The sequence below is a fragment of the Melopsittacus undulatus genome, chromosome 5 (genome assembly GCF_012275295.1).
Source record: "Melopsittacus undulatus isolate bMelUnd1 chromosome 5, bMelUnd1.mat.Z, whole genome shotgun sequence".
NCBI lineage: Eukaryota > Metazoa > Chordata > Aves > Psittaciformes > Psittaculidae > Melopsittacus > Melopsittacus undulatus.
In genome coordinates this window covers 80,931,411-80,956,742 of record NC_047531.1, presented here as the reverse complement: position 1 = coordinate 80,956,742, position 25,332 = coordinate 80,931,411, and the positions used below count along the sequence as shown (strand labels likewise).

The 25,332-nt window shown below is 38.8% G+C and overlaps 1 protein-coding gene across 1 annotated transcript in view; it reads right to left on the bottom strand.

Annotated features, from left to right (window-relative positions):
• The window catches only part of SCUBE1 (signal peptide, CUB domain and EGF like domain containing 1), a 203,342-nt gene that overhangs the window by 58,029 nt on the left and 119,981 nt on the right, over nucleotides 1–25,332 (bottom strand). Inside the window, exon 7 of the mRNA XM_034063355.1 lies at nucleotides 15,216–15,332. Within this exon, the coding sequence (XP_033919246.1) occupies nucleotides 15,216–15,332 (117 nt within the window). The remainder of the gene's footprint in view (nucleotides 1–15,215; nucleotides 15,333–25,332) is intronic.

The following is a 25,332-nucleotide window of genomic DNA, read 5'->3' as shown; positions in this document are numbered from 1 at the left end:
GTCCCACTAAGTAGCAAATGAAGGTTCTCTGTTTAATTAGCTTTATGGCTAGGTTGTGGGGCAAGGCATTTCCCTAATTAACAGAATTAAAACTAGACTGGGCAGACAGGAATGAATGTAATTAAAAGTTAATCTCCCTCATCCTGAAAACAAGCTGCCCACAAAATAGAGCGCTTTGTGTAAATGCTCTTAGAGCATGGAAAGGTTGAGGCAGGTTTCAACACATTTCCCTCATGTCACTTTCTCCATTTTCACCTGTTATCTTTGCAATTTCACGAAGAAACCTGTCTTCCAACACAGATGGTAATCTGTCACATATGGATTTAGGTGTCAGCTATTCTCCTCCAGGACATATCCACTCTGACATTATCCACCAACCAATCAACAAAAGAGTCTGCCAGGCTGCCAAGAGATCAATCACCTTGTAAAACAAACATTATGTCCTATTATTTTCTTATTACAGTTAATTAGATTTATAAAACACAGAAAGCTTCGAAAGTGAAAAACTTCTAAATGCTGTCAGAATAGTTTAGGCCCTGATTTCTCATTTGTGAAAGGGAAGGGATTTACTAAATCTAATGTGAAAAGAAAGGATTTTCATTTAAAATTTTTGCTGAACACTGAATTCTTTTTAAAACTTATAAACATGTTAGTGCAATGCTACAAACCTCAACACTGCAAGCTGACTTTGGCTGTGACACTAGAATGTGAAGTGGACCGGAGACATAAAGAAATGAACTGATGGAGTCTTTTGCTGTCTAGGCTGCGTTAAATACAAAACCACTGCACTCCCTGCCCAAGTCATAGGAATCCCAGAAAATGGTTTTCCTCCTACTGTAACTTTTGATAAATCAAAATGCTTTTTATAAACACTGGTGAGGGAGAAATAAAGTGTGCAGTTGAGACTCCCATCTGTACTCAGGGACAACAAGTAATGTGTCTCTGTTTTCCAAAGCATGTGGAAGGTACAGTACATCAGATGCTGGGAACCTCAGATGGCAACAGTGACCATGTAGTATGCACAGACCTGGATAGAGGCTGTAGTTAAAATGGTGGTACAGAACCGTGCAGATAAGTTGGGCTGACTACTTATCTACTGTAATTGCTCACACAGCCACTATGACCACAACAATTCTAAGTTTAATGTTTCTGCATTTTATGCAGGAGGAACTGAGACAGAATAACTACTGGGTTTGATAAAGGTTACATACATTAGCAACAGTAAAGGAGTTACAGTAAAGGAGTTCAGTATAAATCTGGGGAGCTGACATCCCAGGGCATCTTCTCTGTACTAGATCTCCATAAAAAACAAGGCCTTGGTCTTACAACATTCACATTTTCAGTGTAATCTAAAGGAAGAGTACAGGGGCATGTACATAAGATGTACGCTACTGGATGTGCGCTACTGGACTAAACTACAAGAATTCCCAGACTTGGCATATTAACTCAATTTACCTTTACTGATAGTTGCTTTCATTTCTCCCAGTTAGAACTATTATCTGCTCAGGAAAGCTCTGTGCTTATCCCAAGAATCTCAGTTTGCTTTTGAATGTTTTGTTTAATAAAGTAGAAATTATAAATAAAATTGGTATTAAGGACAGTTGAAGATACTGATGCTCCCTCTAAAATCCAATTGAAACTACGCTACCTTTCCTGTCATAAAGCTATTCCTGCTGATACAGGCATCCGAATACAATTAGCCCACAATCATTCAAATACCTCATAGTTGATATAGAATCAAAGAAATTTGGTTGAATATTAAAAGTTAACCCTCCAAAACTTTTTAAGTTCCCAACTAGGGATCTGTTCTGTACCAGGGAAGCCAAATTCTTCAGTGAGAGCAGGATCTAGCCATATAAAACGCAAGCTGTATTTTATGATGAAAACAGGCAATAATAAGAGAATAAAAAAATACTGTAAGCTCTGAATATTGGTAGCTACAATTACGTGAGTAGTCAACTCCCAAATTAGAGAAAGGACAGAACACTTTCATACAATAAACTGTGGTTGCTGATCCTCAGGGAGCTTTATATTGTTGAATAAATGCGATGTCTTTTCAAGAACTGAAATGCAAAATATGACCCTCCCAAGCATTAATTTAAAGGATTTGGCATTTTCAAAGGGGAGGTTCACAAAGACAAATAACAACTGCAAGTTTCCAGGGAACAAGGATATTGCCTAGTCATGAAAAAACCCTAACTTAGTACACATGAATTTATTTTGTGGGGATAGATAGAACCCTTGGGAGGGAATGAAACTCAGTGAGTTATATGGCAGCTGACCCAAGTCTGCGATTTTTTAATGGAAGATAATCTGTTATATTTGTCTGTCATGAACAAGTCTACAGCAGACAAATGAATTGTATGTCTTTAACCTAAAAACAAAATAAAAGGCAATTCCCCCCATAATAGGGAAGGGATAGTGAAAGTTCCACACAGATTCCAGATGAGATAAATCTGCAGCAATGGTTAGAAGGCAGATGTTATGCAGAGTTGTATTTCCTGGATTCTGCTCTTCATGTTCTGTATTGTTTTGTTTTCCATTCCATTTTCCTCTTTCTGACAAATTTCACCTGTGTTGGTATCTAAAATTCGCACAATCCCATGTATTCGTAATTTCATTTTGCATCACTGTGGCCTGGAACTTCAATTCTTTCTTAAAAAGTCTGGATCAAATTCTGTCTGCATCTCTAAAATTTGCTATGCTGATGCCCAGTCAATGTACAGACCCATCATCGGCCAGGCATCCAATTGCTTATTCTTCTTACCCCCCCTAGGCTTCTGATCGCTTGCAGCCACCTACGACCAAGAGTTTTCTACCTTTCACTCCCCTAAATCCCACACATTTTCTGCTGTTGACCAGAATCTTTCTATCTCTCCAATATCTCATCCACCACCTATGGTTTTACCACCAACCCTGCTGACCCTTTTCCTCTCTCTGTGCCTTCCACTGCTCCTCAGTCAGATGCTCTATCATCTTATCACAGGCCAGATCTGCCTCTGCACTGATGACAGTCAACTCCCTCTCTTCTTTAAGAAAGTAGGGGGAAAAAAAGATTCCTAATTCTGCTTTGCTTCCCAGTTTTACTTGAAGCAGTTGTTTCCAGGACAGCAGCAGTGGGACAGATGGTTATGGCCCCCTCGCTGGACACAGAGCTTTCCACTGAGCTGCTGCAGCTGCCTGCCAGATGCTGTTACTGTTTTCCTCACATTGAGTTGATCTTATTTATTCTTTGTCTTGAAACTGGATAACATTGATGCAAGCACATAAAACGACCGTGGCCTCAGCAGAGAGGCTATTGCAGCCAGACCTTAATGTTTGCTTCTTTAATCCACATTTAGGTAGTTATTTTGAAAATGCTTTTGTAGGTACCTGGGAGCTTGTGCTCAGGTCTGATTTCCTGGTCTTACCCATCTCTTCTAAAACATGCAGCTCTTTTGATAAACTGAACTTGACCATTGGTCTTCCATCAGATACTCAGCTTTCCCTCTCTAAATCCTAATATTTATGAGTTTTTTTAAGGATACAGATAGTCCTGTGTTATTTAGTAGTCCCAATTGGCCTTAGTGTTCCATTTGTCACTCTTATCAAATAAACTTAGAAAATTTCCTTTTCATCTTCTTCATTCGTCAACTACAAGTCTACCTGTTATCTCTACAGCACAGTACCTGCATGTGGTTGATTCATATGCTAAAGAATTCCCCATAGAAGCATTTACTGGGTTGCACTAAAACACAGTCTTCATGATGCTTTCCAAAGAGGTTTCAAAGTGTGTGTTCTCAGAAACTCTTGCCAGTACTGAAGCACTGAACAGGATCACTGTTTTCGTGACAAAAGTCCTGACTTTCCTCTCATTTAGTGCTGGTTTTGTTACTTTTTTGTTGGTTAGGCAGCTGGATCTATTGTTTCATAGCCCTAGATCACCCACTAGCTGCCTTTGGTTACTTAGTTGGCACAAATGCCTCTATTTTCTCAATCATATGGGTCTTGTGAGAAGAGGAGGAATACTAGGAAATGAAAGCAACATGGAGATCCTTTGCTGCTCTTGCTGCAACATCTACCCAGAAAAACTGTTGGCTTTGATAAATCACTTAAGCAGTTTTGAGATTCACACAAATCTGCATTTACAAAGAAGCTATCTGCCTGTTTCCTGAAAACAGCATGGGATCTCATGATGCTTAAGTATGCAGCAGCTTGGAAAATGGTCAGAACTTGTTGCCAGAAAGCAATTTAAAGAAAATTCAGCTATTTTAATTGACCATTTAATTGTACATTTAATCTGTGCATCACACATATATGGAAAATGACTATTTTTATTCCTCCTAAGAGCATTAGTCCAGTTGCTGTAGAACCCACATTTTTACTACCATCATTCTTCATACCAGTTTCATGATAATTGATTTATTTAGGTGCTGACTTCTCATGAAAGGCAAAGATGTTCCTCTGTCCATTCTCCATTCTGTGCCATAGGATTTTTACGCATACAAAGATATGAGGTTTGAGGGTTTGCTTTGGTTTTTTTTTCTTGTTTTTAGGATAAAAGACAGACCTCTGCCATAAGATTTGAATTTGCCTTGTATTCAGCATGGAGAGGACAAAGGTATTTTTTGTTTTGATTCATTACCTTAGCAGCTTGTGATTATGCCTTGACATGCTTGACAGGTGGGCTGATGTCAACCTCAGGAAGTTCAACCAAGCCAAGTGCAAGGTCCTAAACCTGGGTTGGGGCAATCCCAGGCACAGCTACAGGTTGGGCAGAGAAGAGATTCAGAGCAGCCCTGTGGAGGAGGACTTGGGGGTGTTGGTTGATGAGAAAATGAACATGAGCCAGCTTCAGTGTGCACACACAGCCCACAGAGCCAACCGTATCCTGGGCTGCATCAAAAGAAGCGTGACCAGCAGGTCAAAGGAGGCGATCCTGCCCCTCTCCTCTGCTCTCGTGAGACCTCACTTGCAGTATTGTGTGCAGTTCTGGTGTCCTCAATATAAAAAGGATATGGAACTGTTAGAACAAGTCTAGAGGAGGCCATGAGGAAGACAGGTTGAGAAAGTTGGGGCTGTTCAGCCTGGAGAAGGCTGCGTGGAGACCTCATAGCAGCCTTCCAGTATCGGAAGGGGGCCTGTAAGGATGCTGGGGAGGGACTATTCATTAGAGACTGCAGAGACAGGAGAAGAGGTAAGAGGTTAAAACTTAAACAGGGGAAGTTCAGATTATATATAAGAAAGAAGTTCTTTACTGTAAGGGTGGTGAGGCACAGGTTCCCCAAAGAAGTGGTAAATGCTCCATCCCTGGCAGAGTCTAAGGCCAGGTTGGACAGAGCGTTGGGTAACATGATCTAATGTGGGGAGTCTCTGGAACTAGATGAGCTTAAGGTCCTTTCCAACCCAAACCATTCGATGATTCTATGATATCTGATCTCTTCTATTTTCTGTTAGCTCTTTGTCTATATGTATAGAGAAGCAAACTCAACATTTATATTTAAACATGCACTTATTTCTAGTTACAAACACTGGAAGAGTGGGCCGTAGCCTGTAAGCAGAGTCATGTAAGGGGTCTGATGGAAGTACAGTTGTTGTATAAAGAATTATGAAAACTAGATCTTGATTTGAGTATTGGGAAGTTTATTCTTGGCTTAAGTTGATGAGAAACACGGAGAAAGCCATCAGGGAGAAAGAATGGCTCAAAACAAACCACTTCAGTAAACACTCAAGGGTTGTTAAAAGACAACACACACTTTAATAGCTAACGTCTAAAATTCTATCCCAACTCCAGACAGCTTGTGGGCTGGCTCTGACAACAGGCTATGGCCTGCTGGTGATAAAAATCAAGGAAGTCTGATTCTTCTGGAGCAGGAGGCTTTTCTGAGGGAGTGACACAGAAGGTAGAAGGAAACTAGAGAGGGACTGGAATTTTGTCTTGCATTGGCTTTCACATGTGATTGGAGAACAGAGGCCTCTGCACCATTTTGTTGTTATTGTTGAGATATGAAGAGTCACTTTTTTCCTCACTGCTCAGACTCTGAAGAGAACTGGAATTGTAACCTAGTTCAGAGATATTTTCAAGGCAAGTAAACTGGCTACCTTATAGGCTGGGATTAGACTATTTGGATGTGCTTATGAGCATATTACTGTGATAGGATATGAATTCAGAGGGTGCCAGCTGTTCCACGTTATTTCCCAATGCACATATCTTTAAGCTTGTGCAAATAGGAGGTAGCTAAGCCAAATGATCAGGAATTACCAAGGCTGATGTGCTTATTTTTCCTTGGGGCCACCTTTTCTTCTGACCATTTTCTAAAAATGGGACACTGTGGGATTCCTGAGAGAAGAAAAAGGCACAAGGTCCAAAATCAAAGTTGATGCTCACTGAGAGTTGATGCACAGAAGAGAGGACAAACATTCTAATTCAGTATCCATAGCAGGGCAATGCAGCCTTGCAGATCAAAGGAAGAGTAACAGAAGGTTCAATCTATACAAAGGCCTGTAATTGTCAATGCCTTTTTTTTTCTCAGGTTCTTGAATTGAAATCCCACGACTCAATTTCCTGAAATGGCTAAGGAATTTTACCCTAAGAAGTCCAAAGTGTATCCGGCTGATCACCTAAAAAACTTGCATCACATACCACTCCCAGGAATCATGGTTAAAATGTTCTGTCTGCTTGGGTCAGTTGCTTCACAGAGGGTTTAAGCACTCAGTGTATCTCAGTCTGTTTCCATATGCAATGTTTTGCATTTTTTTCCAGTGGAGATATCGAAATAGAAAATTAAAGCCTACTGACAGTAATCCTGTCTCTCCCTCAGTTACTTCTGACATAGTCTAAGGAACATGCATACTACTGCTCTGGGATATCCCAGAGCAATCCAACCCAGATAACTTTATGTATCCACAGCAAGCAAAGAGAAGCTACTTATTAGCTCAAATGAAAAGCTGTTCTCTCTAGTCACCACTGTACTTTTGGCTGAGAGTAAGGCTAAGGGACCATTTTTCATGTGCTACTTTCCAAACCAAACTATGAATATAAGGCACCATATCAGCAGAATGTTAACAGAATTTTATGCGCTGTACATCAAATTACTCTGACATCAAGCAGCAATGGTATGAACCAGTATCAAAAGAGGGAGTACCACCTATTAACTACATATATTATCATACTGTACACTACATATATCATGACACATAAGTAAACAGCTATTTCAGGTGCTGCAGTTATCAAAGGAAATGAAATCAGAAGGGAAAACCAGAAGCAGCAGATCTCTGCCCCTTCTGGCTTTGCCAGACATCCTCTTCAAAGAAAACCACTGCTGCTTGTAATCTTGTGACTGACGTTTATGCTGGCATCTGCTGGTACCACAGCAGCCTGACTGCAGTGGAGACTGCCAGCAACTTACTTCATTTGAGTTTATTCTTTCACACCATTTGCTTTTTTGTTTGTTTGGGGGTTTTTTTGTTGGGTTTTTTTTTTTTTTTGTGTTGAGGGAGAGCACTGGAAAATGTTAATGGATTATGGATAATGGAAATGTTATGGATAATGGCTCATATTCACAGAATCACAGAATTGTTAGGGTTGGAAGGGACCTTTGAGATCACTCAGTCCAATCCCCTGCCAAGGCAGGGCCACCTAGAGCAGGTTATACAAGAACACATCCAGGTGGATTGTGAATGTCCCCAGAGAGGGAGACTCCACAAGTCCCCTGGGCAGCCTGTTCAGTGCTCTGCCACCCTCAATATAAAGAAGCTATTCCTCATGTTGAGGAAGATACGCTTATGTTCTTCAAAACCTGCATGTGCCTAATGTGGAGGAAGCTGAACTGAGCTCTTCACAGGTTAAAAAAAGTCTCACGTTGCTAGAGAAAGGTGAGCTGGAAAAAGCTCTTTTTGTATGACTCAGGACCTGCTCTGGTGGCAATACAATACCTATTGACACTAATGCCTTGTAATGTAGAGTAGGCACCAATATTCCTTTCACTGTAGAAAGTATCACAAATATCACACTAAAGGATAATGGCAATAGGAGATGCACAGAAAGTAGACTGCAGATCTCAAGTAAGAGTAGTCAGGCAGTTATGAACAGATTTGCATCTATAAGTGACCTCTAGATGTTTAAACTCTTGAGGGGATGATTTAAATTCCTTCTAATTTAAAATGCTGATGTATGTGAATGAATTAAAGAGGGAACATGATTCCAGCTTTACAGCACAGTATCTTCATGATTCTAAATGCAGTATGTTCCTCAAAGATATACAGAAGCTAAATACCTAAATTCTGTGGCTGTGCACCTTCAAATGGAAGAAATACACTTCAGCAGGGAACTTGGTGACCTTTCAGCACATTATTTTAGTGATGTCTTCTCTAATGGTTCTTACAAATTTATGCAAAAGTCATGTGCACCTTTGATAAAATGATGGTCTCACTTAGATGGAAACCTAAGAATTTTCTGTGGCAACCTAACTGAGGGAAACTTTGCACTTGGGTGACTACCTTCAAGGGAGTCTCTTTATAGCTAAAGAAGAACACTAGAGCAGTGCCCAAGCTGAAAAATAAAGAACTTCATTCATGTGAATTAATTTCTGCCTGTCTTGCATTTGCCTCTTAGGTGAGACAAATCTTAGTTCAGAAGACCTGCTCCAAACGTACAGACTTGAACCCAAAGGCACTGAGATATCGACATGATGTGAAAAAGTATGGTCATATGTGCCACTACAGTTCTATCAGCCCCAGTGTAAGCTTGGCTTATACGTATGTTTTACAATATATTGTAAATATATTTGCAGAAGAATATGTTTTAGTGGGAAACTCTACTGGCATGTAACACAAAGTCAAGTTGGTCATATTAATCAGACAAAATCTGAGTTCTTTATAGGTAATTACTCCTACTGCAAAAACTTTTCCATTTAGGCAATCAGTGAAAAAAATACACCACTCTGAAACTTACCTAACCAAACACAGTCAAACGCAGGTAGCATCACAACTCAAGCAAGCTCATAGCTGATGTACCAGATTAACAATTGCATCTTAGTAATAATAAACAATAAAAATAACCTGCAACTCCTTCTGGTGTTCCTTTCTAAAAAACCAGGAAACATTTTCAGTTTCATATGAATTGATCGGGACTGACAAGATGCAATTCTAAAAGCTTTAGTCAATTTAATCCAATTTAGAGAAAAAAACTAAAACAAATTTTAAGTAATTTGGGCTAATGGAATGATGGAGGAAATCACAACTGTTCACAGATATTCTGTAGCCAGGAAATGAAGCCAAATTGGCCAGCTAAACTGTTCATTGTGAGCTTTTCACTTAGGATTAGTGTGTTCTGAATGAAAAGAGAGGGAAGCCTTTGACATCTGAGTCATATTCTCATACCAAACTGATGTTAAGCATTTATTTAAACATTTAATTTAATGAAAACTTTCATTTAATGTTTAATAAAACATGACATATTTTGCTTCATTGAAACTCATTCTGTAACGAACTCCTTACAGAAACAATTCCATTTTAAAAATTTCATTCACTTGCAGGGTTTCACTTTTTTGTATCCAAACCCAATTTAAAATGCATTTTCATGCTGAAATAGGCTGCAATTAAGAAGGATAAAAAGAGCAATTACTATGTCAACCTAATAAAGGCAATGCAAAAATACCCTTTCATTTCAATAAACTTTGATTCAGTCCTTTGACTGAAATTGTTCATTATTCTCTATGCTCCTGTTCTTTTATGGATTGCTTAATGATAAGGAAGGTTACAGAGTTCAGATACTGGACAAACCATTCACAGCTAAGGCATTTCTGATGATCCCACTGCAGCACAGTCAAGTATTTAAGCATGTACGTGCCACATTTCTTTGCTACATCTGAATGCAAAAGGATGGGGGCCTGTTTCAAGGAAGTAAAGAGCACACCACATTACTGGGTAACCATGACAATGAGACAGCAGGAAGAAGAAATGTTTGCCTAAACAGCATCCAGTCACATAACCCCAGTGTAACACTGCTGTAGTTAAACAGTATGCTGGAGGGCTAAGAAGGGCTTTCTTAGTGTTGCACAGTAGATAAAATGCCCCATCTCTAGATGGAGATGTGCAGGAACCATTCTGTTTCCTAATTATACGTCCATGAGATCATGTGGGCTTGGCAAAGATCTATTTGTGCACATGAATTAATACTGCTGTATTTAACCCCAGCTGGTGGCAGATTATCAATGTAACGTCATATTGCTAATAAAATCACTGTCATTCTAGCACAGCGAGTGCTTACTTCCCCCAAGAACCCACTGTCAAGCTCACCTGTGAAAATGATGCAAAATAGGAAGTTAGCTATACAAAATAATACACACCTTGCTATTATAAAACATTTATGGGGCACTGCGAAGTTAGGTGGCACTCTATAGGAGGTGTTTACAGAAAAGCCATATTTGAGATGTGGCTTTCGTTCCATAACCCTTAGAAATCCAGTTATGCTTCTCTTTTCCTGCTTAAAACTGGTATTTGCTCTGCCATTTGACCCCAGGTGTTCAGCAAGTGCTGCACGCTGCACAGTTCCTCTGGCTCTATGTGTACGGTGCTGGGAAGCTGTATTATTCTGGGATAGTTTCTTTGTTAAATCACTGAGGCAGAGATGGAGCACATCAGACACACAGTCACACATTTTGCACCATGCCAGAAGCCTGTGGCCCTTCCTCTTACTCTAATCCACTTCTTAAGAGAACCCACAAAGAAAGCCCCTGTCTCTCTCCCATATCTTTTGCAGTTATTCCCAGTTCTTTGCCCTAAGTCCTGGAAGAAGAATGCTGCCTTGCTCAGCTTGTCTTCCATCCTTCTGTAGCTGCCCTTGGGCAGACCAGCCCTTTGATCCAGCTTGGCAGCTGGGTTTAAACAACTGTCAGAATCTGTGCTGAGTCTAATCTATTCTGACTTCACTCCTCTTGAACCCCACAAGTTTTTTGCATATGAGTCTTCTGGTTCATCAGCTACGTAAGTTGTATTTAATTCAATTAAAATGCTGAACTGATCAAGCTTCTCACTGAGGGCAGATTACAGCTGGACTCATGAAAAGGGTACTCACAGCAGGAAAGGTGCATAGAAATCAACAACCAAGGGAGCTAGGGACCATAGAACCCCAGATATGCACAATATAGGGGATATTAAAAAGTGGGTAGGAGACAATAAGCAATAAACATCCCACCCCACTATGTCTTTTAATCCTTTGGCTTCCTCTTCTGTCTGCATTAGCTGACATCTGTGGGATGACTGGTTAGGTATTTAAGAAAATGAACTATACTGTTTTGTCATGTGTAGAACAACAATTGAGAGCATCAAATGAACTCAGCACCAAGCTGGGATCACCCAGTTACAATGGTGGAAGAAATTAAATAGCATTAATTAGATGGAACTCTTTCTGCCTGGGATATGTCTCATCTCTTAGCTGACAAAAGCTTCTGTGGTTTGGCTCATTCAGAGCCAAGTTGATAGGAAAGCTGAAGGGAAAAAAGGAGCATTGTCCATTGTCTGCCAACCAGCTGAGGGAAGACTTGAGTTTGAGACTCTTCTAAGGAACAGGAAAAGCTTGATGAATTTTTATCCCAGACACCACTAATACATCTGAAAGTCCCTCTAACTAGACCACAAGCAGAACTTCTATTTCACTATGAGAGCAGGTAAATAATACATGTAAAGGAGAAAGAATCAGAGAGAGAAAAGATTTTTTCAGCTTCCTAAAACCAAAACAATCTTTTGCTACAGTAAACTTCCTACTGGCTCTGCAGCTACCTGTATGTAGTCCATGCTAAAAATTTCTCTAGAATAGTTTCTTTCCTATCTTATTGACATTTGATATAAACCAGACAGCGCTCCACATGAACAAAAGGACCTTGATTCTTCAAGGTACAATAAACTCTCATTTCCCACTGAGCCTGTGAATGAGGTTGACATCCAAAACTGCTGAAGGTAGGTCCCTTGTATGACTTGGAAATTACTTTCCTGCAACCTCTGTTCTTTGATACATTGGGAAAGGGCCAGGAAAAATACCAGAGCTTCAGTCATGACTCAGTTCTGTACTCTGTGATTTGAATCCATCCTGGCTTTTATGACAGAACTATAGAATATGAAATGCAATATTGCAAACAAAGTGTAGAACAATTAGTTACATTTAATAGGCTTTATTTGCTGTCATTTGGCAAATAAAGCATGTTTATATGTACTCTTTCTTAAAAAAATGCCTTTCCTTTTGTACATATACCTGCCTTTTTCTATATTAAACAGTTAATGAAATTCCAAACTACTAAACAAAAAACTGTGAACATTTTGGACAGTAAACTCCTTTTCCCACTATATGTCTATACAATGCCCAAACCAGACTAGTCCTGATTTTTTAATAGAATTTTTGTTATTAAAAAAAATATTTATATCTATTTCTTTGATTTAAAAAAAATAGTCTTTAATTTACCTGATTCCCTTCTAAAAAATTAAGGAAGAAAAGTAGCAATATATTTCCACAAAATACCAGTATGACACAAGTTCAGATGCTTCTTTGAGTCATATTTAAGCCTCTACAATCTAAGCAACTACATAATTTCAAATAGTAGCTGCACTATGTAAAATGTCTTAGAGAGGAAGATGCCAAAATGAACTGAAAAATCATAGACTTTCCAATAAAAACATTCTTTTTGGTCAACATTATTTGCTATACTCAACCTAAACATATTAATCGTTTTGGTCAACCCACAATTACATTTTTTGGTTAATATATCAGTTACCTCTCAGCTTTTCTTACATGCCTTGTCTCTCTCTTTTAATAAATAATGCCATCCCTTTCTTCTGTATTTAGATATATAACCTCATTTAAAACGATGCTTCTATGAAAAACATCACTTGGAGATTCTGTGACACCTGATGGACTTGAAAACTTTGCCCAAGAAAGTGTGACAGCTGCACGATTCCTGAAGATGCTTTAAAGGGCATCCTACAGTTAAATCTAGTGCTCTTACCACACAGATGTGATGTTACAGCTAGAGGCAACAATGAACTATATATACAAGAAATTGTAGACCAGTCAAATCAATGACAGTAAAGAAAAAAAAACAATGGAGAAAACTTGAGCTGATAATTATTTTGTTTCCTGTAGAACTCAGAGAAAGGAATATGCACACACTGGATTTCACCACCCCAGCCTTTTCCAGGCTTTACCTACAGGCAAGAGGAGCAGAGAAGGCATCAATTTTATTCCACCAAAATGCTCACTTTTGCACTCAGAAGATGTAAATCTTAGTGAGCAGTCTGGACTAAGCGCTGCCTGTCTGTGAAAGCTACGGAAGAAGCTTCACTGGTCAGCTTAAGTGCAGGGTCCTTTGTACACAGATTTAAATGGAAAGTTACTTTAGCTTCAGGGAAGCAGAATCTCGCTCAGAAAACTCACAGTGCAATACATTAAAGAAAAATTATTAATTATAGTTGAATTAAATGCAAAACGTGTATTTTACCATTTTATAATGATAAGCATTTCCTAACATATTAATAAAGGTTACCAAGAAATGGCCTGGTTGATTTGTTAGACCATGCAAGTTAATTTCCAGTTGCTGCTTACTTTAAGAAAGTGAGAAAGAATCTGCAGTATCATAAAAATACAGATTCTGCTTCTTGTATTTTCTTCTCATAAAAAAGAGGAAAAGAAATAAATGTGAAAGAGCTTAGAGCTAAGGTAGTTGGTTTGAGAATAAGTTGAATATTCTTTTTGTCTGTAGCACTAATTATAGACTTATTATATAAATATTGTTTCATATTAGTTCTATGGCCAAAGGTCTAAATTTAGAATCAATCTTTTTTTTTAATGATGCAGTTTCTATAATAAACATTATGATCGAGTCTAGGTGTATGTTACAGTATTAAAATGCCTTCTTTTTTAGCACTCATCGGAATCACTGTAACTGCTCTGCTATGGCTTAGCCTGTCTGTCTGTAAAACCGAAGATTTATTTTTGTGTGGCTTGAACTGAACTGACTGATTTTTGATGTGTGCTCACCCTTAGCTATTAACATTGTGTGCAATGGCAGTTTAAATGTTTTATTTTCAAATAAACAGGCAAATGGACTGTTATTTCTATAAATACTAACAGGATCATGCCCAAGCGCTGGGATTTTTCAGCCTGGAGCAAGAGGAAACCACACATTTTCTGTTTATTTTTGTGGGTTTTACTATTTTAAGCAACTTCAAACTCTGGACTGAAAATATTCTGACATTTCTGGTTAATTTGAAGGAAAAAAGTCCCAGTAGTTTCTTAGCAAGTTAGGTCAACTTAGACTAAGTCACTGAGTGATAAAAACCTATTTTCTGTGACAACAATGTATGCAATGTCCTCCTGGATGTCCACCACCATGTCTCTTGCAATGGAGCTCAAAAGAAATACATAGGAAGCTGGGAAAATGGCTGATGGGAGGGCCTGGTCCTACTAGCATGTACCTAAATCTACTCATGTGCCACCAAGTGTGATTCTGCAGGGTTATTTGAGAACTGTCCCATCTCCTTAACTGACAACAGAGGTTGACAGCGATATCAGATGCTCTTTTCTCTGTTCCCTGACCTCAGTTTTAACACATTCACAAAGGACAAAATGCCAAGGTTTTTGTGCTGTCTTTGGAACAGTAAAATCTGAGCATCAGTGTGTACTGTTTAGACCTGTGCACTAGTAAAAGTTGTTCTGGTTTTCCTTTGCAGCTGGCTACTTATGTTTTGAAGAGACAGAAACAGACAATTGTCTGGGTTTTTCTGAGCAATATCTCGGCATCCTTTGCTTGACTTAACTTAATAGTAATCAGTTGATTATCTGCAGGTAACAAAGTACTGGTTGAGAATAGTAACTTGCTTTTTGAATAGGCAAATTCAGACACCATTAGATGACTGAAGTCTTACAAGGGTAGCAGACTATCCTTTGAAACTGAAGGCTTTTTGCAGCCAGAGTTGTTCCTCTAATGTCTGGTCATCTTGAAATAGCTTGACCTCTATATCTCATTTCTTTGCAGTTATAAAACCTTCTCATAAATATAGAGAAAAAATGATTGAAATGGATAAACACAGAAAAAGTAGGTAAGGAGAAAGCTAATGAACCCAATTGCAATCACTGTGCCAGTATTGCCTTAACTTAAAAGTATTGATTAAATAACTGAATATTTACATCTTGTACTGGAATCACTGAAGGCAAATGATGCATTGCAAAGCAAACAGAGGCTGACCTTTGCACGTTTTCCCATCAGGCTGCAGGGTAAATCCAACTGGGCAACTGCATCGTACCCCTGTCGCGGTATCCTTGCAAGTCCGATCACAGCCTCCATTATTGACAGCACATGTTTCTGCAGAATGAAAGAGAAAGAGAGAGAGAGAGAGGGAGAAAGGGAGTGTAATGAAATGTTCTGGGGGAGGGGAGAGGCACTGACACTTTGGGGCAATATTACAACATTACAAAAGCAATCTAAGTTTAAGCAAGCCAACTGAAGCAAGCTCTCAAGGTCATCAGGCCCCATGTACTGGTTTGGACCGGTAAATCATTTCCACAAGTCACAATTTCTTTCTCCCCCCCCCAGCTGGTGTTTTTATTTATTATATTTAGTTAGTGCTTTTGAACTCTCTTAGACAATAGGATGGGTTATTACATATGAAACAAGTTTACAGAGAAAAAAAGTGATTCTGCCTTTAAAAGCAGAACCAAACATTCAGTCTGTTTTGTATCAATGTCTAGCTGAGGCTTTTTAAGGTTCATTTTCTTAAAATGATGTTGTAGGCATAATGAACTTTAAAAAGCAGTAGAAAGCAAAGCAGAGTGCTAGACTTGGAACTGAGAATTTAAAATCCTTAGTTAAGAAAGAGTTAATGGAAAATGAACTACATATATCACTTTGACAAGAATCTACATGCCCAATCTGTTCTTACTGAACTACAAGCAAAAGGCATCTGGGTTTTGTCCACTTAAAGCTTTTTGCAAATTGAAAGGAGTTTGGAGTGGGTGGGAGGGCATAATTGAGGTCACTGAACCCATTCCAAGCTGTGTCATTGAAATTTCCCAGTGCTTGTAGTATGTAGAAGGGTGGCTGGGCAAACACAGGCAAGAGAAAGCTGCAATACTTCTAAGCTTTTACAACAGTGGGCAATGGCTATTAGGTACCACCACATTAAAAAAAACCTTCAACTTCATTACAGAAAAAGCAAAAAACCCTCCCTCATTGCCATTATTTTCTGTTACTTGTGTGTGCACATGCGCACACTGTACACATACATACACACACATATCCACACGCACATCCATAAAGTAGATAAAAGGCAAGTGAAATGATTAACTTTGCTTTGATCCGGAGAATAGAGTGGATGTAAGGATGCCAATTTAGCATGTCAGTCTGAACTGTGCATTTATCTGAAAAGTATTTACTTCAGAGAGCAAGTCCTTTTAATAGTATCTTTTTCACTTGCTCTGTCTTTGATTAAATTAAAATACTTCCCTGCCCCCCAAGACTGCCATTATTCTACTCAGCTCACCTCATTCTGGCTTTCCCTAAAGAAGCTTTGTCATTACTTACTCAGATTTACAGACTCCTATTGCTGAATATTCACAGCCTGTGTCACAATTGTACCCTGTGGACAGGGTCTGACAATAAGCTATTGGATATGCTAATAGGGAATTGCCTTAGAACAGTACATTGATCAAAAATTATTTACACAGAACAGAAAAGGCTTTCTCTTTCAGTTGACTAGTACTGAAAGATTTCTATTTTAAAGTAGCCCCTGCTAATGCCCTCAAGGTGAACTCAGACTGGCTCTTTGGAGGGGCATCACTGCTTTGAAATGAGAGAATAAAAGTGTAACTGTTTTTCTTGTTTTCTTTTGCGCTAGCACAGACCTCTGCATCAGTTGTGGAATAAGCTGTTGGCACTTACGAACAAACCAAAAGCAAGGGGTTGGGGCACACATACATTAACAGCATGGGACAGAACTCTGCCATTCATATATATTCACACATGCTCTACTAGGTAAGATTTTAGCACTTTTTTTAATGCCATGTGTGCTATGTAATAACGTCATGCAGAAAAAGCTATCAGTTATATTTGCATATAACTGCCAGCAAGTACAGCTAACAAATGGATTGACATATTTTCTGGAACAGCTTTCTGCAAATGGAGCTGAGCCTGCAACTCCTATTTTCAGGGGGAATTCTTGCTCACCTTAGGTACGACTTGCAGGACCTGAACCTAACTGTTTAAGTAACATACTTCTGATTTTCATTTACTTCCCCAGGAAGGCCTATTTCATAGACTTAGAGGCTGAAACTGCTGTTTGAAGAATTCTTCTGTAAATGAGAGTGTTAGCATTTCATTTGTGTGTGAATATGTGTGTCCTCACAGGCCAATGTATCAAATGATTTTATGTTTCAAACAAGGAAAAAAGTTTCAGATCGTTTAAAACTTTTTTATCAGGGTACAGTTTAATGGTAGGTTGATTTGCCATGAGTAAAAAGAGTTAAGGTTAAAAACCAGGAAAAAGTGCTGAAGTTTGGCATGGCACTGCAAAGAGCAGTAAATCTTACATTAGCAGATTAACTTTGGCATATGAAGAGTCCTTTATTGCAGTTCATCAACACGAGATGAACATAAGCAGTAATATTTCTGCTTTCTGGATGACATCCAGTGAAAATGAATAGACACAACATTTTTTTTTTCCCATGGCATGGATGACTGGATCCATAGGGTAAGGGTCATTCAGTGAGCAAGAGTTATTTCTATGTATAAATAGAGCGAATCAAGCTAGCTTTTCTTATTTTCACAGAGATTTAGTAACACAAACCAAAAAGGGTAAATACCCTTCAACTTTCGGGTGACTCTAATACATGACAAACCCTAAGAGAATGAAGATCCAAGCAAGCAAGTGGACATCTGACAGTACCTCTAACGTTTTGGGTAACTGGAGAGATGTATTAATGAAATTCCTTAAATTCAAGGTCATGAGAAAACACTGGTAAAAGAAAGCGAATGTGTACAGCAGAATGTGGGAAAGAGGTATTGTGAGCTACATCAAACAGAATAGCTGAGGCCTATGTACAACATGAACTGACGCATGTCATCACCTGTGTTTCTATTAGGAATTACTTCAACTCATTGTTCACCTCATCACTATCAAACTTTAGTAAATATTTGAAAGACAAATACAAGTTTTAGGTCTCAAAGAGCAGAAGTAAATTATTTATTTCATGCTGGAGAAGCTATACTTATATGGAAGGGAAAGAATGGATGTTCAAAATGTGGATAGGATCTTCATGATGGTATTGATCCTACAGACCATTTTGCACTGTTTTGTTTGGTTTGTTTGTGTTTTTTTCCTGTAAAAAGCAACCTCAGCTTATTTATTATTCTTTTTTTTTCTTTCACACTTTTTGCCACAATTTTCATTGTTATGAGGGTGCAGAACAAAAACTGGAAGACACAAAGCAGTGTCATATAACTGATATTGAGATTCCTTCCAATTATGATGAATCTCATCACTTCAACCTATTAGACTTTACTGTGAATTTAAAGTGATGTTTGCAGCCACATTTACATCCTTATTAAATTCCCACCAGAAACCTCAGACAGAAACAGGGATCTAACAAAAAGGACATCCCCCCAGTCTGGGACAGCTTACATTGTGTTTCTACACTGTGGACAATTCTGGACCAATGTCTCATGAATCCGCTCCCTGGGTCTGTAGACAAGAAGTAACGAAAATCATTACCAACATGCTATACCTATGATTCCTCAATTAGGATATTTATTACAAAAGCAGAATCTGTACCAGGTGGCAATGGAGCCCGGTCACTTTCTTAAAAAGACTTCTGAGAGCAGACAGGATTTATGTGGTTTTAAATGCTATTAAATGCCTGAAACTCTGAACATATGCCATGGGTTAGGAACATTTCTGAACAACTAAATTTCAGCTTCTTTTATAAAACAGGCAAACACAACTGTTCAAAAGGCAAACTTCTATTCAAATCTGTTTGGTTTTCTTTCTTTTTTTTGAAGATGGCCAATTATATCATAAAGCCATCGAGAAACTGCCTTGAAGACAGGTGCTGCTAAAATCCACCTCCATTTTTTTGCGATTTCATCTGATCTCTATGATCAAAAGAACATGATGTTATTTTAAGGGTATTAATCAAAATCAGGCAAATCTTGGAATCTTTATTATTCACTTTGGCAGCCTGGGTCAATTTGAGTAATATCCAAACCAATGTTTTAGGAACTGAGATATGGTGCAAAGCAGAACAAACTTATACAGGTCTATGGAACTAGAAGAGATACATCTGAAGATCATACAGTAACATATGCCCCAGTGAGGTCATTCTCTACTATCTTTGGTAAGTCACACGGACATGGTAGGGTTCCTGATGACTGGACAGCGCCAACATCAAAAACACAAGAGGAGAGATCTGGGAAACTACTGTCCAGCCAGCCTCACATCAGACTCTCATATGTTTATGGAGCAAACCATCCTGGAAGCCATTTGAAAGCACATGAAAGACAAGAAGATGATCGGGAATGGTTAGCATCGACTTACTGAGGGCAAATCATGACTGATTAACCTGACTGCTTTCTAGAATGACATTACTTAGACTACGGGTAAGGGGAGAGCTGTGGATGCTTTTCACCTTAAGTTTAGCACGTGCTTTGACATCATCTTCCATATTATCATTATGGCCACAGTGGTGAGAGACATACTGGATAAGTGGATAATACAGGAAGATTGGCTGGACAGGTGAACTCAGAGGATTGAATCAGAGGTACAAAATCCAACTGGCAGTCTGTCACCAGAGCTATCCCTCAGCCTCAGCTGGTGATATTTAGGTCAGCACTGTCTAATTTCTCTAACAACCTGGGCTATGGAACAAATGGCACCCTCTGCAAATCTGTGGATGATACCAAACTGGAAGAGTGATCAATACACCAGAGAGCCAGGCTGCTACTCAGGGAGGCCTTAACAGGTTGGAAGAAATGGACTGAGGGGAACATTAAGGACCTTCAATGAAGGCAAACCCAAGTCCTGTGTATGGGATAGAATATTCCCATACAAAAGAACAGGCTTTGAACTGACTGGCTAGAAAGCAGTGTAGAGAAAAGCCTGGAGTCACTGATGGAAAAACTGAATGGAAATCAGAAGTATTTCCCTAAGGCAAAGAAGACTAACAGCATCCTGGCTTGCATTAGTCAAAGTACAACCAGAATATCAAGAGAAGTGACCCTACCCCTCTATTTGATGCTTAGAGTAACAATATCTGGAGTGCTGTGTCCATTTCTGGGCACTCCAATGCAAGAAAGACAGACATTTTACAGGGATAAGAGCATTTCATCTTTTCTATCCACTCCTTTAGATTAGCATAAAATGCAACAAGATTTATAGAAAAAAAGCATTATATAACAGACAGGTTATGTCTCTGTTTTGCCTTAACCTCATTCAGTCATTTTAGATTGGCTCTAATTATGATCTACTTGAAAACCTGATCACATAAGCTCTGGAATGTTTGCATATACCTGCACTTACATGCAGAACTCTCCTTTCCCGGTCTCAGTCAACCTGCTCAAATATTAGTTGTACTGTTCCATGTGATAAAAATATACCTAACATAAATTTTCAAATTATTATCTTAAAAGATGAAAAAGATTAACCCTAAAGATGTTCTACATGGGTATAAAGAAAGAAACTGACAAGTAACAAAGTGATCAATTCTATTTTTTAAGAAGACTTAAACAAAAATAAACTTCTATGTGGGAGACAAGAAATTCATTTCAGAAAGATGTAAGCACCCTCTTTGCACTGTAAGGATGTAATCCTGCCCATCACATAGGAAGGCTGAGCAGATGGCAGTCACAAAGAGCCCTCAGGAAAAGATGTTGAATATAACACAGAATCATAGAATCATAGAATAGTTTGGGTTGGAAAGGACCTTAAGATCATCTAGTTCCAAGGCCCCTGCCATGGGCAGAGACACCTCACACTAAACCATATCACCCAAGGCTTCATCCAACCTGGTCTTGAACACTGCCAGGGATGGAGCATTCACAACCTCAGGCTTGTACTGTTACTGTCTAAAAGAACAAATGCCATTTTGCAGTTACTGTGCCATTGTGCAGTGTACTGCTGCTGTGTTGACCTGTGCTGCTGCATTCTGAACAAGATAGAAGACAGATGAGTGTTATGTGGACCTCTGCATGATGGAGGGTGATCTTATCTTCATGTTACGCCCAGAATGTATAAAAAGTATAGAAATATTGCACTAGTGATCAATGTCACTTTCCTTTGCCTGATCAACACATATCCCTGTCATGAAAAGCCTTTAAGCCACAAGGCATGAAAGCAAAAGCAGACCATCTAGCATCAAGGTGCTTTCTTTGGAGATACAGAGAATTAATTCTCTGATGTTTTCTGTTACCCAGAATGGCAGTCTGCAGTCAATAGGGTCCAGAAAGCCCTATTTGGTTTCCAGCTCCTGATCATAACACAATGACTGGAAAGAGCAAAGAACAACTGGAAGAGCTGTTTTCAATAATGGGTGTATAAACATGCAAAGAAGCCTTAACAGAAGACCAAAACCGGTCAGTGGTAGTGAAAACAAAAGAATTCATATACAGCCTCAAGTGAAAATAAAGAAGGAAGCCACTTAACTCATCACCTACATTCAACTGAGTCTTGCAGCAGCTGCTGTCTTGATCCTCTATCTTGTAGAAAAAGCATGAGAGGAACACTTAATGGCACCTTTTCCAACAGAAAAAGTTGTTCCTGTAATAAATGAAATGAAAAAAATCTGTATAGCTAATGTTTGCCATATCCTCTTAATCAGAGAGGAAGGTTGGACTGACCTCCTGTCTTAAGGCCTTGTGCCGAAGGAAAGGACTTTTTGCAGCAACAGGTAGACAATAAAGATTAGGTTTGGTCACATCTTCAAGTTTATGACATTAGACTCCAAAGAGTGAAATCCACACTCTGCAAATGTGCAGCATGTGCCCTCTTTTCTCTCTAATTAACAATGATTAGCAATTGGTAACTGGTTTAAAGGCAATTGCTCTTGGAAACATGGAAAAGCAGGTTTGAGCTGATTCTCATATTTAAAAGGCCATTGACGTGTTTAATGTTCTCTAAAGACACAAATCTGGGCAATGTCTGTCTCTAGGACAAAAAGGAGAAGAAATGATAGCAGTCCCCAAAACAAAGAATGTTTTCTGTTTGCCACATATCTGTAAACCATTTAGGTTGACATGGTAAGCAGTAAGTACAGCTGAAAGGAAGACATGAAAGGGGAAAAATGCTTTTTTGCCCTGCTTACTTCCTATGATTGGCCAAATGATAACACCGACCATAGGGCAAGTTAAACCAAACCATCAATTCAACTGCCTTTCATTTGAAATTCATTTTCAGTACCCTAAAGCTCACTGAGGTCAGCAGAAATAGTCTGGTTGGGCTTTACTTCCAAAACCTATGCCACATTAGAGAAACTTATTTTGAGCCAATTTTTATGCCAGCCAAAGAGTAATTCATGATGGAGCAGTCTGCTGCTGTGAATTTAAAGTAGCTCTCGGATCCTATCAGTAGGTCACAGCCCAAGCAAAGTTATAATACCTATAATGAATGTAATCCTGTCTACTTTTGCACTTGGTCTACATTTAGCACAAGATCTGACCACAGTATCTTATGCTCAGAGTAACTGTCTTAAATTTAGGGCTCAGCTACATGAATGAGTCAATCTTGATGTAACCAAAAGCTAAAGATTTCAAGAAGAATGGCAGGTTTGGAGCACTCACTTGTTTTAGCCAGTGCAACTATGAGAATACGGATTACCTTAGTCCATTTCTTTCCTAATGAGGTGCCTGTGAAGTAATATTGCCAGGCAACTGGAGTGGCAAAAAGGGTTAAACTATTATTAATCTGTTCCTCAGCAGATGTGCTGTAATTAAAAGCTACTGTAAATTGCTACGATGTCTGAACCAAGAGATACCCTGTTTACATATCCTGAACACATAAAAATGAGTTGCCATTCTCTCATTTGCTTTCTGTTCTGCACCAATTCCCAAGAAGTTTTACAGTACAATTCAGTAGAAATGAACTTACAGAACCAGTCCCAGGTGGTGCACACAGCATATCAGTGAGTCCTATCTTAAATTTAAACTGGATGTATTTTCTAAGTAAGATTTCAAAGGAAACAGCCACTTTAAAATGGAAAAAAGTACATACTCATGATTTGGTTTATTTTGAGAAGACCTAATCCTAAACCATTAATTGCCATCATCTGTAATGATTCTTTGCATCACTGTAGTATTTTGGAGCCCTCCTAAGGACCAACAGCAGGACTCCACCATGCCAGCTAAAATTAAGTTACAGTTATGAAACAGTGATGATCCTAAGGTATTAAAGCAGTCCTGTGTGAGGGTCAGATCCTGCTTGGCTGAGTGGCACTGGCTGCCTCAGCTTAAAGAACGTTGATATCATTCAGTTTAATATAGAAAGCATCTGGAATCAAATTAGCCCATAACTTGTAACTCATCTCCCCTCACACCCAAAAATGCTCTTTGCTCAGTCTGGCTCAAAGGCAGCCTGTGCTGACATCTTATCTGCTTCATTTATGTTGCTGTCACAGCACAATTTCCACCAAATACAGCTCCTTCCAAACTAGAGGCATGCTGGGGTTGTGCATAGTACCCTCCTCTTAACATTTATGCTATATGGGAGAATCTTACAGAAATAATTCTAATTGCTAGCAGCATCACTGCTGAGGGAATACACAGAATGTGTAAGAAAGTAATGAGACAGAGAACACATGGTAAGACTGCTGCTGCCATCCATAAAAAGAATTTCACTGCAGGCGGCAGTACATGCAGTATGTGGCATGAGATCAGGGTACAAGGAAGGACCCAAGGGACAACAAACTCAAGGAGAAACTAAAACCACAACTAAAATATTTGAATTTTCAGTTAAGTGAGAACTATGTTATTCTCATGCAAATTATGCTCTCTGATGCTGAAAGGATAGAGAAAGAGCATTCAGAAGAGTATAATGAAAGAAACAAATAGCTGTGAACAGATGAAGGAGAAGCTGAAAGAGCTTCATATTCAGGGAATGAAAAAGGTGAGACAGAAAGGGTAACTTGCAGGATGTGGAATTCTTCCCTCCGTTATGCTTGTCTCCTCATTTCCTTGCAATTTCATGATTGGTAGAATTTTATTTGCATGAAAATAGGATGAGAATTCTGCACTGCTACATATGGAATGTGAAGAAACAACTAGGCGAATCTTGCACTGAATCATGAATCCTGCAGCTCTCATTTCAGAAAAGATTGATTCTTCTTCAGGGAACACCACATATTAAGGGAATGTTACATGATCTGGTGTTTTATAAGCACTGGATGAGTCCAGACTGGTCCCTTAAAAACAGCAGTATTGGTTGTATTGTGGTGCTTTTTCTAAGTAGAGAAGCTGTACTGAAGAAAAACTGAAATACTCTATAAACACTGCAAAGGATCATTATCGCCTGAACTTGGATAAATCCTTTCAATTAAAATGGAAAAGCAAAACAATGGAAAGTATTTGTAGGAATTCTGGATAAGGTCAGACTCTGCATCATCAGCATAGACATGAAGAAAAGGGATTTTTACAGGAAATAGCACACCATTTCCAAACTCAATGAATAAAAGTGACGATAACTCAAGATGAAAGGATCTGCCCTTGGGAGAGACAGAATGCATGAATGACCTCAGGGATTCCTTCCCCATTTTCTGTAATTTCATACAGCAAAATAGAACTGACAGAAGGAGTTAAAGTGAGGTCTTGGTTTCACAGTTAGTAACCAAGTTAGAGAACCTCCTGGCAATACACCTGTTAATAATATGTTTTAAATGCTTTATTGGTTAAAGCACAACAAGATTGTGATGCATACAGAACAGCACGCTTGGGTTTCTGACAGTAAGCATTTCTAAGTCAGATAAATGCCATTCAGAGAAATAATGACATATTTTAAGTAATCTGAAAGAGTCCTAGGAGGCAGTACAACAAAGCTAGAAACTGAAATACACACTGAAAAGGTGTTCTTGGCTTAAAGTGACCTTTAGTAGGCTGGAACTATGATAGAAGTTAATTGCTTCAGAAGAATACATGAAAGCAAACTCTAGCTTGTCCATCTCCCTGCTCTTCAAAATAGAAAACTGGGTATAGGATCATTTGGAAACTCTCATTCCAATTTGAAAGACACCAAAAATGAAGTTTCCAGAATCCATTTTTAATTCACATTGGAATAAAACAACCTAAGACTTCTGAAAATTTTCTAATAGAAAGCCAGAGCTCATAATGC